General features: G+C 53.8%; 1 protein-coding gene across 2 annotated transcripts in view; it reads left to right on the top strand.

Annotated features, from left to right (window-relative positions):
* Asb18 (ankyrin repeat and SOCS box containing 18) overlaps positions 1-13,928 on the top strand; it is a 60,558-nt gene that overhangs the window by 35,996 nt on the left and 10,634 nt on the right. For both annotated transcript variants that reach the window (XM_047547137.1, XM_047547138.1), the window contains one exon: positions 7,880-8,384. In XM_047547137.1, the coding sequence (XP_047403093.1) occupies positions 7,880-8,384 (505 nt within the window). The remainder of the gene's footprint in view (positions 1-7,879; positions 8,385-13,928) is intronic.

Here is a 13,928-nt window from a genome sequence, read left to right as displayed (position 1 = left end):
GGAAGAAAGAAGACGTGATCCTGTTCAACAGGAGTTCAGTGCATTTGAGGAAGATTGAAGAAAGAGGTGTCAGAGAGGGGTGACCCCCGTGGGAGGATTTACTGTCTGTAGCTCAGTGCATTCCTGAGTGTTTGCAGGGGTCTTGTTTCCTATGATCCTTCCAGGTCTACAGGACTTGGTCATCCCCCATCCACAGATAAGAAACTGAGGCTCAGAAAGGACCACTGCTTTGTCAGCGGGACTGCACACAGTGAACATTGGCAGGCCTGGGCCCAAAACCAAGCATTACGCAAACCATGTTGGAAGATCGCCTGTCCCTTCTTGAGTGATGTTTTTTTCCAAACATCTGGAAGAAGCTCCACTCATCTGTAACCATTAACTTTCAAACATATTCTATTTCAGGCTTATGTACCTTCCCAGCTTTCCGGTGCCATTCTAGGCAGATTTCCTCAGCTTTTGCCTCCCTGTGGGCAAAAGCCTTGATCAGACACTGCATGAAAGATAGACAAATGCCAGTGAGCACATCAAAGGACACTCAGCGTCATCTGTCCTCAGAAGAATGTGAATTGAAACCACAAAGATATTCACCATGTCACACTCATGACTCAAAACAATAGCTCAAAATAAATAAAAACCTGACGACACCAAACGTTGACCAGAGTGTGGAGCCACTAGAACTCCCACACGTCGTTGCTGGGTGTGTAAAATGGTAAGATCTCTTTGGAACACTGGCAGTTCACAGTTAAACGCATAACTACCTGCAATTCCACTTGTAGGTATTTACCTAAGAAAAGTGAGAATATATGTCTATAGGAAGATGTATACAAAAACGTTCATAGCAGCTCCATTCATAATAGTCACAAAGTGGGAACATCTAAACATCTATCAATATCAATAGGAGAATGGATTAAAAATCATGGTATATCTACATAATTGAAGGTGACCCAGCAATAAAGACAAGAATGACCCACTCTGTGCATGCAGCAATGAGGATGAATGGTTGCATGCAGAGTGCAGACACAAGAAAAGTAGAAACTTCTAGAAAAAAACAAAACTGCACCCTGGAGGGAGAAATCGCAACCGTGGCTGCCTCTGGGGGTGAAAACAACTGGCGGCGAATGCAAGAGGCCTTCTTGTAAACGTGGAGCTACGCTCTATCTTGACGGGGTGTTGGTGGCGATGATCTATTCCTTTGACAAATTCATTCAATTGTACTCTTAAGACCTATGCATCTCTGGGTATGTAAATTTTACTTAAAACATTCATGCAACTTTTCTCTTATAAGTTCTAAGCCCCCGACTCCCACCCCTCCTTTTTCTCCCCTTCTCACTCTGATGCTTCTGGGTCTCCCTCTCCATCCAGTATATTGGGACCAGGGCAGGAGAGAAAGGGGGAGAAGTGTAGTCTATTCTCATGTCAGGAAAGACACTGGTGAAGCTTCCAGCGAGTCAGAGGCTCCTTGATGGACATGAGGAAAAAACAGTGGAGCTGATTTCTGAAATCTTGTTCACAAAATCATGTCTCCATTCTCTAAGATGCAAGATTCCATTTGTGATCTGAGGACAATTTGCCCAAAATGTCACCTACTGCAGCCATCCCAGGCTTCAGAAAAAATGTAAACTAGCAGCCACTGCTCCAAGGGAAACCACTATGCTAGAAATGGTCAACTAAATTTCCTCCAAACCGCCCACCACCCTGAAGGACCTGTCCCTTCCCATCAGCCATCTCTACTGTAGACGTTTATGCCTGATATTCTCATGGCTGAGCATCCCAGGAGAAAGTGAGCCAGAAGAAAACACAGAACGGAAACGGTGATGGCAGGTCCCCAGGAACAGCCTCAGCAGAAAGGCCAAGGAAATAAAGTGGAACCGCTCCTCCATCAAAGTCTCAGGGTTGTGGCTTCCCGGTGCTTCATGCAGAGCTAGCTGGGGAATCAATCCACCAGAGAGAACCTTCTTCCAGTGGCTTCCTTAGAAAACAATACTGCACCTCCCCCAAGTTCCCCTCCCCAAGTCCTCTCCCCTCCATCCACAGTCTCCTCTGCCCCCACCCTGGGACCCAGCCTGCGGCCTCAGGCACCCTTCCCCTGGGACGTGTCTGCAGCCCATGTCAATTCCAAGGAGGAAAAGTAGCAGCAGCCGGGATCCAACGAGACTAGCTCCTATGCCCATCACCCCCGAGACACACTGCTTAGCACTGAGCGCTTCTGTCTGTCAGAAGGGATTCTGGCAGCAATCATGTGAAGTAAAGGGCACGCCAGGATTGTCCAAGGGCTCCAGGGAATTCGGCGAGAGAAACCGTTACCCAGGAGACAGCAGCTTCGCCTCCTTAATATGTCTAACAAGAGCTTATGAGCAACGTCTTTTGTCCCCTGCAAAAAAAAGAAAAAAAATTAAGCGATGTGTTCGTCTTGAATGGAGCCTCACTTGTAGGAGTTCTTGGTGGTGCTTCTTGCTTTGTTCCTTCGGCATCATCTTCCTGTGGGTGTGGAATCCCTTTCTCGCCCGATGGGGCTGGAGTTCACATTGCAGGCACCAGGCGCTGTGAGACCACTGTGATGCCCTGGTCTCCACCCTCCACCCTCTCAGGCCTCTGAAACTGAATCCGCACCCAGCACTAGGGAGGGCGAGTTCCCTGCAGCGCTGCCAGGAGTTCTGGGTGGGAGGAGGTGCTGGTGCCCACCACCCAGCTGGAGGCCCACGGGACAGGCTGCCTCCTGCCAAGAACCAACTGCAGGGGCTGCCAGTGGACCCGCCCAGGAACTCCCGCAGGGCGCTGAGAAAGAAACACTTCTCCCTGCCTTGAAAGGACCTGGGGACACCCTCTTCTGTTGAACGAGTGCAGGAAGGAAGGAGGAGCCCAGTGGTGACGAGGGAGATGCGCAGTGTGGCTCCTGGCTCCTGGAAGGTGCTAAACCAGTAGCACAGGCACGCTTTGCTCACTGGCCCCCTCATCCTGACAAGCTCGTAGTTAGACCGCTCTGTCCCTAGGCAGCTTCACCACAGCGTAACGTCACGGTCCCACACACCTAGACAGCATGGCCTCTGCACACCTGGGCTGGGCGGGGCGCCCGTGCTCCCAGGCTGCAGCCCGGGAGAGCGTGTCAAGGTACTGAGCACTGAGTGTGCAAACACGTCTAAACCTAGAACAGGCACCGTAAGGGGAGGGGTTGTGGCTCAGTGGTGGAGCGCTTGCCTAGCATGTGTGAGGCACCGGGTTCGATTCCCAGCACCACATATAAGTAAATGAAGAAAATAAAGTTCTATCAACGTCTGAAAAAAGAAAAAAAGGTACAGCAAAAATTCTAGGGGTTAGGAATTTTCCAGTTCCATTACAGTCCTATGGGGCCACCATCATTTATGCCAATGGAAACTGACCAAACAGAGCTAGCTGGTGCCCGACTGTCCCAGGTGCCAGCAACCAGCTGGATGGGGTAACTGAGAACCTGGGAGCCAGACCAGCCGATCGGGCCACCTGTGCTGTGTCCTGGCTGCATAGCCTCATGCAAGCCACCAGTCTTCTTTCAAGCCTTGATTTCCCTATCTAGAAATTCTACCTGCAATCCTGAATAGTTGCAGAACTAAAGGTTACATTTGTTTAAAAAAAAAAAAAAAAAGACAAACAAGTATTGGGGAACCCAAAGCCCTTCCAGCTCATAACCAGGAGGTGGGGAGTACAACAGAGAAGGTGGGACAGAGAAAAGGCGGGAGAAGAGAAGCCTAAGGCAGACAGGGTGGAGGCCCGGCGGGCAGGAGCAGGTGGGCAGAGGAAGAGGCGAACAATGGAAAAACCCAGGCTGAGGCAGGACCTTCCTCCAGAGGAGGTGACCAGGAGAGCTGCGGCTCGGCAAGATGCTGCCTGGTGGACAGCGTGTGGGGGGCGGGGAGAGTGGACTCCAAGCTCACTTCCTCCTTCCCACGAATTAAAGTGACATTGACTCAACAGCCCTCAGCAGCCCTGTCTCCACACACTCCTGCCTTTGGGTCAAGCTACTCTTTCTTTGTACTGTCAACCTTGGGCCCTGTGACAGCTGCCAGCGCCGTCATTACCCATGACAAGGACGAGGAATGGAGGGGGGAGCGTGTCTGACCAAGCTGCTTCCTCCACCAGGCTGTGGAGACAACACAGTGTCTCCTCCATCCCCGTGAGAAAGAGAAAAGGAATCCTGAGCGCCAGCGGGGACTGCGCCCCTTGCTTCCCACCCACTGCTCCGCACTAACCCTGGGCCCTTCCTGGCTCTGCCTGTCCATCAGGAGACCTGGAAAACTGTCACAGTCCCAGCTCCAAGTAAAAGCCCCAGCCCGCTGGGCTCCCCACACAAGTCCCCTGACTAGCCCACTCCTCTTCCACCAGGGACACCTACACAGCCCTGAAATGGGAACAGTGTTTGAGGAAGGGGCTGAGTCCCAGGGTCAGGTCCGAGAGGTCCCAGAGACTGCTGCCACTCCTCTGCTATCATGGAGTGCCACGGCCGCCCAGCCCTCTCCACCCACCTTCCCGAGGCATGGCCATACTAACCCCGTTCCCAGGCCCAGGCTTATGCCTAAGCAGATCAATGCAGAAGTTGAGAGTGTTTGGGAACCTGGGAAGCGAAGCTGGCATTCTCAGAATGTGGGAGCTGGTGCAGGGGCTGCTGGGGTGGTCTGTGATGAATAATGCCAGCTGTGGTTCTATCAGACCGTTACTCTGCCTTATTGTGGAAAATATGAAAATGCAGGCAGACAAAAAGGAAATCAAAGCCCGCATCCCTTGGTCATCCAGAGACACAGGCGTGCTGATGCTGCCTCCCTTGTCTGGGCTTTCCTTCCGAGCACACACACATGGGTGGCCAGTGCTGTTGGGCATGGACCGTCCACACGTCCACGGCCCAGTTCCCTCAGTGCTATCCTCGGGCTCTGGTGACTGCCCAGAGTGCGTCAACAGAGACGTGCCCCTGCCAACTGTCCTGTTGCTTTTGCCTCTTGCTGTGACTCTACGATGCCAGCCACTGCCCACTGTCAGAAAGGCCAAGGTTGAGCCCCTAGAAGCTCTTCATTCAAACAGAAAAGAGCATCTGCAGCCCTCTGAAGGACAGGCCAGTGTCCCCGTCCTTCTGATAGGTGTCTAGGTTGCAGATGGCAGCCTGGCCATCAACCCGTTAGGCTGAAGACCTGTAAAGAGGACTGGCTCTATTTCCTGATGAACATTTTCAGAGGCTGAGCTGCTTTAGAAAAAATGTAGAAGAAAATGGTTTGTAATTGTTTGTTTGCTAGTCTCAGTGGCCACATAACACAGAAGCCTTGATTTCTAACCTCCTGCGGCACGACTCAGGATTCCTGCCAGAGGCCAGCAGAAGACACTGGAGCACTCTGTAGAACCTGCATCCTCTCCTCGCTGGTTACTGTCCCAAGGGACATTTCACATCACACTGTACTGTTTGTAAAAACCTTTTGCCCAAACAGACCACAACTTAAGATACTGCTGATGTTGAGGCTAAAGAAACACAAAGGGAGAATTCAAAATACTGAGGGTTCCTAAGAGGAAGTATAAAGAGACTGAAGGGCAGCCACTGTCAGCCTTGAACCTGCACCGGCTGCTCTGGTTCTGAGCCCAGGTAGATAAATGACAGGAGAACTGCAGGAACAAGGGAAAAGTCTGAGAGGTGTTTATTCATGAAAAGCACTTGTTCAACATGCTTTCAGGGAATACCAGTACTTTTAAGCTAGCCACCACAGGGACACTGAGACAGGAAAGGGACCCCTGTCCAGATTCAAGGAGCCAACAGTCTAAGAGAGGAGACAAAGGTGCCAGCAAACGTTGGAGACAAGGTGTGACAAGTGTCCTGCCTCGGCACCTACAGGGAAGGTGCAGGACAACAGAGATATGGCCCTCTGCCTGGTGGCTGGGAAGGCTTTGGAGAGGAAGGAAGGACAGGGACGTGGGGGCCATCGTGGTGCCGGGGTCCCAGGTGTACATGCAAAGGAAGCACAAGATGGCCTGGGGTTCTAGGAACCACACCTGATGAGGTAGGACTGAAGTCCAGCCGGGTGAGCCTCAGAGGGTGAAGCTGGTGCGGCCACTGGTGTTCTGAGAAAGGAGCAGGGGCCTTACCACCGCAAGAGCAGCTACCGAGTTTTAAGCAGGTGCCGCTCTTCTGGTTGACACTGGCAAGCCTTTCTGGATGGCACGGAGCTTCCCAGATTGGAGCAAAGGACAAAGTAGGAGACTTGTGAACCTTCCAGCAAGAAGAGGTTTGGCCTCTCAAAGGACAGTGACAGTGAATGGAGGGAGGAAGCCATTCAAGTGATTAAAGAGATGGCACCAACCGGCGGGGCTACCAGTACAGTGGGCAGTCGAGGAGGGACAGGGCAGAGGAGAGACACAGGGCAAGTAACTAGCAAAGTAAGACCCCAGGGGTGCTGAAGAGGACTCCGTGGAGGCGGGAGCAGGAGGACGTCCCTCCTTACACCAGGGAAGAGAGAAGAGCGGTTGTAGAAAGAGCTTGCCATCGCTGCTGGGCAGACTCCCGGGAGGAGACAGGCAGGTGAGGGGGTTCTTGGGGAGCACTCGGAATGGAGCAGGTACACTGCTGAGGAGTGGGATGGGGCACAGTGAGGGGGCTCAGCACTCGAGAAAGGCGAGGAAGAGGATTTGGCCTCCAGCACCAAAAAGCAGTAACCCGCTGGAGGCCAGAGGCTGGCTGAGACCACGGCCAGTCCCCTGGAGCAGTGCTTTCCCCAGCAGAGCTCAGCAGCCAGTGGAGGAGGAGAAATGGACTCCAGGTTGAAGGTGTGGCCTCCAGTGCAGGGCACGGAGGCCTCCTCTCAATTCCAGGAAACCGAGGATTAAGAAAGGTCAACAGTGACCCCTGTTACTTACCCCAGGGAAGTAAGGGAAGCCAGGAAGGGCTGAGAGACAGGGGCCAAGGACTCAAGGCTCATTGGAGCAGAGATGCCCATGCTTGGCCTGGACGGACTGAGTTTCCCAGCAGGTACTAGGTCATGGGGTCCGGCACGGGCCTGCCTGGAAATGGCCACCATTCGAGTGGTGGGCGAGGTGTCAGGAGTCCTTCTGGGGTCAGGAAAGGGGCTCAGGAAGTTATTCTCCTGGGAGAGGCCTTGGCACCTCTGCTCAGGGACAGTCTGGGATCCAGTAGGTGAACCAGCAGAAGACACCCACCTCTGGGAGAGACACCAGCCTCGTATGGGGACCCACAGACCTCCAAGAACTGTTGGGGAACTGGGGTACAGCCAAAATGCACGGTCCAGTCCAGGAGAGTGTTTGGGACAAAGGCAGTCCCACAGCTGGACATGGTTTCCGTTCCACCTGAGCTTCCAGCACTGTGTGGACACACCGGGCGCGCTGGGTCAGTGCTCTGAGGGAGAGGTAACTTACCACCTGGAACAGGTAGGGCTCATCTTGTTTCCAGGTCAGGCACAGGTCCTGGAAGAAGCCTGACCCTTTAAAGAACTCTCCCTAGAACTGAGACCATCAGTCCCTGAATGTCCAGGCATGACAAGAACCCAGGCGACCCACGCATGGGGAACAGTCATTTGGACCACATTATTTTCCCAAGTGGTTGCCGTTTGGTCCTAAGTGTTAACTGAGTTTTTATGAAAGGTCCCAAGCTATTCTGCCCTTGGTGCCCTGGGAGGCTTAGACTCCTGGTGTTTGCCAGAATCTCATTCTGATGTGTTGTTGTTGTTGTGTTGTTTCCAGCTCAGTTGGAACTCCTTTACCCTTTACAGATCCGAATTCACGCTTTTTCTCAGGGTCGCCCTTGATATGGGCTCACTCGCCCGCCCCGTGACTCCAGCCATTGGGTAGTAGGCTGAGGGCGGCGGCGCGCGTGTGTTGCGCCCCCGCCCTTGCCCTGGTGACGGCCTTGGCCTCCCCGCAGGTGCGCGCAGGCGCTGCTGGAGCACGGGGCCTCGGTGCAGCTCGCCGGCGGCGCGGGCCGGGACACGCCGCTGCACGTGGCAGCACAGCACGGCCTGGACGAGCACGCGCACCTCTATCTAGGCCGCGGGGCGCTGGTGGACGCGAGGAACCGCCGCGGCGAGACGGCCCTGAGCTTGGCCTGCGGAGCGGCGCGGAAGCCCGACGAGCTCGCGCGCTGCCTGCGTCTGTGCGCGCTGCTCCTGCGGCGCGGCGCGGCGGCGGACGCGCGCGACGAGGACGAGCGCAGCCCGCTGCACAAGGCCTGCGGCCACGCGCACCACAGCCTGGCGCGCCTCCTGCTGCGGCACGGCGCCGACGCGGGCGCGCTAGACTACGGCGGGGCCTCGCCGCTGGCCCGCGTGCTGCAGGCGGCCCCCTGCGCGCCCCAGGCCGCGCCGCAGCTCACGGTGCAGGCGCTGCTCAACCACGGCTCCCCCACCGTGTGGCCCGACGCCTTTCCCAAGGTAAGCCGGGCTGGCATGCGCCACCGGTGGCCGAAGAGCATCCCCTGGGAGCTTCGCCACGCGCAGAGGCTGGACGTGGGAACTGGCTTGCATGCAGCGCTTTCAAACCTTCCTGGGCCCAGCACCCCGGGCAGATGCTGGGATGGGAGGCTCGGAGTTTCTGACAAGTTCCCAAGTGAGGCCGAGGCTGCTGGTCTTAGGACCCACTTTTGAGAAAAGCAAAGGCCTAGAAACTTGCTAGTGGCCAGAGAATTAAGAGGCTGGGCTGTCAGTAGCACACCGGAACGTACCCTTTCAAAATAGTCACGTGGGGACCTCTGGTGTTTATTTCAATGACGTCATCACGACTCTATGTTGGCAGTTCATCTTTTGGTGTTATTTTCAGAAGGATGAAAAACAGCCTCTGGTTGCATCTGGCGTTTGATCTAAAATGAAATTACCCAGCCTCATCATCCACCTTATTAATGATAGCACTTAACACCACGGCAAATTGCTCTCCTTTAGTCCTCGTCGCACTGGTGTGAAATTCCCCAGGCGGACGATGTTTTCCATCTACCTGAGTTTCCATCCGTGACGTGCCTTGACCTGGCTCATAGCTGTGTTGAGACGTCAACTCCATTTCCCTGGCTCTTGTCCTTGTAAACTTGATTCCGACCATCTTGTCGTTATTTCCACCTTTCAGATCTACCCTGAAATATTAATGATGAAGAACAAAGATTTCTCATCAAAGAAAATATCTAAAAGGCAGGGAATGTTTCCAAAAGAAAAGTTCCCAAAATAATGGTTAGGGTAGGAGAGTGTCCTTCCCAAAGACTTCATTGAAGGAAATCACTCCATTGAATGTAAAATTTTTGTGCATATAACTTAAAAATTAGTCTCATCACCCAAAAGAGAGTCATAAGTAAATGACAGATTTTGGTCTGGCAAGTTTTTAACAGATATCGGAAAGGCTGTTATCCAAAAGAACAGCATCTGAAACAGCGATTCACACATTTCTCTCACATGCTGACTCTGCATTTCAGCTGCATTCTGGATAGTGAGTATGTCTACAAAGGAAAGGTAAAAGTGGGAAATCCACTGAGACAGCTCCCTATTTCTTTATGTGACCAACATCATGGCCCTTTTCTGTCACTGTCTCCCCATGGTGTTCCTCCAAAGCACTGATGTCAACATGGCGGCCTCGTAAAGGGAGGGGATGCTGGCATGCTTGTATTCTGATACCCTTTGTGCCCCTAGTTCAGCTCTGAACCTTTCCCATTACTAGCAGGCTTCGTTCATCAGCCTGTGTCACGGAAACAAAACGCATGGCTGCCCTGCCAGTCACACTGCGTCTGCATTAAACCGTGATGTACACGTCAACACTCCTTGTATGGCACTGCACAGAGAATGAAAAGAGAACCTTCACATGCTGGGCCTCAAGTGGAAACACATGGAGCCATTTTTAAAGAAAAAATACGGAGTCAATATGTCTTTGCCCACATTCTCAAGTTTTGGGGGCCGACCCATGGCCATCACCCCTGGAGACAGGACCTCTAGCGTCTGAACTCTGTCTCCAAACTTCAGGAATTACCCTACCTTGACCTAGAAATGAAGGGAAAAGCCCCTGTGGCCCATCTTCAAGGCTCTATTCTGGGTCCCCCAAAACTATGTCAGCCACACATGAGTGGGATGTAGGCAGGGGTGCTGCTCACCTCCACCCAGGCTGGCTCGAGTCTGGGTTTACCAAGCAGTGAGAGGCTCTTGGTCCCTGGCCATAATGACTATCCAGTCAATTCCACACCAAAGTGGGAGAATTTGGACTTTTTCTTTTTTTTGAGGACATCTTAATACCTTGAAGTTTCACCAAAAAGCACTGCCCAGCATTGCGCTGCCCTCAGCGCGGTTGGACAATGCAGACCTTCCATCAGTGATGTTGAACTGGTGGAATCAAGGGCTTCCAGCGACTCTACGGTATGTGGGTCTTTAATCTCCAGAAAATCCTCCCGCCTCCAGGGGGCGCCCCCACGCCTGGCCGGGAGCAGCCGGCGGATGGAGTGGCATTTACCACCCTGAGAATCCTCTAAGCAAAGGTGGAAGTGCCCAGTGACATTCTAGCCTTGCCCCTGGGCAACCAGACAAAATGCTGTGATTCAGAGGAGGCATCTTCCTCCTGCTCGGCTTCCCAAGAGTGTTCCCCTGGGGAAGGGGTCTAATCACTCATGACATCAAAGGGACAGGCCGGATAGGGCTCAGCAGCCTCACCTAGCACCTGAAGACACAGGCCACAAAGATGCTTGGCAGGCCAGACTCAGCCGCCATGGAAAGGCGAGCACAGAGCCACCAGGAATGCCACAGAGCATGCCGCTCTCGTGGGCGCAGCCGTACTTTAAATAGATGTAAAGAGACACCCATGGAGCTGAGAATTACTGAGGCAAAAGATTTCACAGCGAGCTTGTGACATAAATCACCGTTCCCCCTCACCCAGACAGACGCTCCTCCTCAGAGGTAGGCGGACACAGAACACCCACCCAAGCCTCACCCAGTGCTCTGCTGAGAATCAAAGGGCGTCGGGGCCTCGGGAGCCTGCCTGTTGACCACGCCAGGCCTCTCTGCCCCTCCGACCTGCAGTTCACACCAGAGCAGACACGCAGGCCCACAGCAGGCGCAGGTGGCCACCCGCAGCCCAGTGTGAATTCTGGAAGGTGTCAGGACAGGTTGGAGCCAGGCCTGGGAAACGCTGGCAGGAGGGCGGAGACAGACAGGCCTAATAGTGCTTGGCACCTGCCACAAGCCCACTGTGTGGCCAGATGCTTGATCTGGAATAAAGGACTTTGCTCAAGTTTCTCTCTCCGAACTGGAAGGTATGTTCAGAAGCTGGTAACGAAGCCCAGCTTCCCCTTCTCGGAGGAGGAGCTCCTCCCACCTCTTTGAAGAGCACGGATCTGGCTCAATCTCAGAGGAGAATGTTGGAACCACAAAGAGTCTGGGGGGCGGCCCTTAAGTCCAGCCCCCTCCAAAACCGATAGGGCACCCCCATAGTTGCAGAGCTGAGGTGTGGAACACCAGGACCTACCAAGGTCCTCCACCCCAAAGCACTACCCTCCCTGCCTCCTCCCTGCTTCTCACTTGGGAGCCACCTGGGATCGGTGCTTGGATCAAGTGACCAGCTTCATTAGCTCCCAGTATCACCCACCCACTCCACAGATCTTGTCATTTGCATTCAACAGGTGACCCAGCTTTCCAGCTCCTCCAGCCCTGACCCCTGTGTTGGGCTGCTTCCCAAAGGCATTTTGTAACCGGTGGAGCAGAGGTCATCCCTAACCAACCGAAATGCACCTGCAGGTGGTCATAAACAATTCCTACTCCGGCCTGACCAGGAGTCAGGGAAAGGATTTCCCGGGGCCATGAGCAGGCTGCGAGGCACCCACCTTGCCTTCCAGGGTATCCTTTGCACATTCAGTTTATGCATTCAGCAAACATTTCTTGGGAACTTCTGTGCTGGAATCACAGAGACCACACGTATTCCCCACCCTGGTGGAGTTGCCTGTCTTATGAGGTGGACAGCCACACATGCCAATGTGAAATCACTATGGTGACAGTTGCCATGAAGCCAAGAGCCACCTCACCTTGGGAGTGCAAACGGGAGCTGGCCTAGTGGGGGGATCAGAGGCTCCCCCAAGCACGTGATGAGTACGCCCAGATCAGAGGCTGGAGACCTAGCTATGTGAGGCCTGGGGGAAGGGACGTGTTCCAAGCAGAAGGAGCAGCACAGACCAAGAAGAACTAAGACCGGACAGCTGGGCAGGGGCCTTGTTTGGAGCCTGGGCCTCGGCCTTACCACTGTGGGAGTCTGCAGGAGTGCACACCTGTGATCCCAGCCACAAAAGAGGCTGAGGATTGCAAGTTTGAAGCCAACCTCAACAATCTAGCAGGACCTGCCTCAATATAAAAATAAAAAGGGCAGAGGATGTAGCTCAGTGGTAAAGCACCCCTGGGTTCAATCCCAGTATCTAAACAGAAATCAAAAATTATGGGAGCCTATTCCATCATTTTAAGCAGAGGAAGTGCCGTAATCAAATTCATGTTTTAAAATTATTTCTGTGCAGTATTGTAGAGCAGTATTGTGCTGGAGGCAGAGGGAAAACCACTGGCCATTGTGAAAATCCAGATGAGGGGTGCACTTGGCTTGAACAAGGGGGTTGGAGGTTGGGGCAGAGAGTGACAGATTCTAGAAACATCTGGGAATCCCTGGACATTGACAATACCAAAATAAGGGCCTCAAGTGTTCATGTTTTCTTCTTGACCTGATTATAGAATTAGGTAAAGTGACTTCACCCACTTGCCCCAGTGTCACAGGGTTTTAGGGGAGAAGGTGGGATAGCAGTAGTCAAAACCCAGGGCTCCATTTCCCTCTGCATGGCGTGCCTGCTCTGGCTCCGGGGAGGGGGTTGAGCTGTCGCAGGGAGGAGCGCCTCTGTTTTCTTGCCCTGTTTTATTTCTCCATCTACATATAAAGCAATGTGCCTGTGTGATTTTTCCCCTTAATTTTCTTTCTGCCGCCTCATTAGCTGGAGAGGGTATGCGTGGACACTAATGACATCAGCGTGTCAGAGTAATGTGGCAGCCGCCTCTCCGCAGACAGCAAGGAGGCAGCCGAGATTTTTAAACTGTGTTGGCGTAAAAATAATGAAGGCAGCCAGCTGCCTGGCAAACAGAGGGGCACAAGCCGAGGGTCTGGGGAGGGCGGGGAGCCCCAGAGAGGTGGAACAGAAGAGACAGAAAATGAATTCCCAGAGACAGGCAATAAGACTTTGTCACAGTCTGTGACCTGGGGGCGGGGGAGGGGTGCTGCTCTGCCTCTAAGGGCAGGCAGCACTTCCCAGGTGGGGGACATCCGTGTTACATGCAGTGCCTAGGAGCCATTTAACACCGTGCAGAGAAGTGACAGGGCCAATTGGGGGTCACTGGAGGGTCGAAGTTAGCAAGGGCTAAGGAAGCCCTTGGATTTGCTTAGAACGCCATCTCCATATGCCCAGACCCGCTCTGGGGGTGCCCAGTGTGAACCCTTCTTGGTGGCACCTTTTCCCCTGACAGAGGAGTGGGGTGACTGAAATCGGAGACCACCGAGCACAGGAGAGGCGTGTTAGAGGGGCTCGTGCACACCAGAAACACGGACGCCGGGCCCTACCAGGCTCCCTCCGCAGCTGCCTCCCTGCCGTCTCTCTGCTGCTGCTTCAGCCTGACTTGGTGACAGTAATAGATTAGGGGGGTGGGGTGGGAGGGAGGGGGCCAGAGATGAAAATCCCTGCAATGTCGACATGATGAGCAGCTGGGAGAGAGCAGCAGCTCTGTCTTCTCCAAAATATCTGTGAAGACAGGCGAGAGGGAGGGAGCGAGAGGATGGGCGCCGGCACCAGCCAGGGGCCTCCACCTTTCCAGGCGGGCAGAACTGCTCTCCCCGGAGCGGGACCGCCGCTGCCCTGCCCCGCGTGTGGATGAACTTCACATCTGTTTCTCACCTCGTTGCAAAAGAATAAGGAGAAAGCTAATGAATCCATGGAAGGG

Source organism: Sciurus carolinensis, chromosome 3 (assembly GCF_902686445.1).
Source record: "Sciurus carolinensis chromosome 3, mSciCar1.2, whole genome shotgun sequence".
NCBI lineage: Eukaryota > Metazoa > Chordata > Mammalia > Rodentia > Sciuridae > Sciurus > Sciurus carolinensis.
Note: the sequence above shows the minus strand (reverse complement) of the source record. Positions and strands in the feature narration are given on the sequence as shown.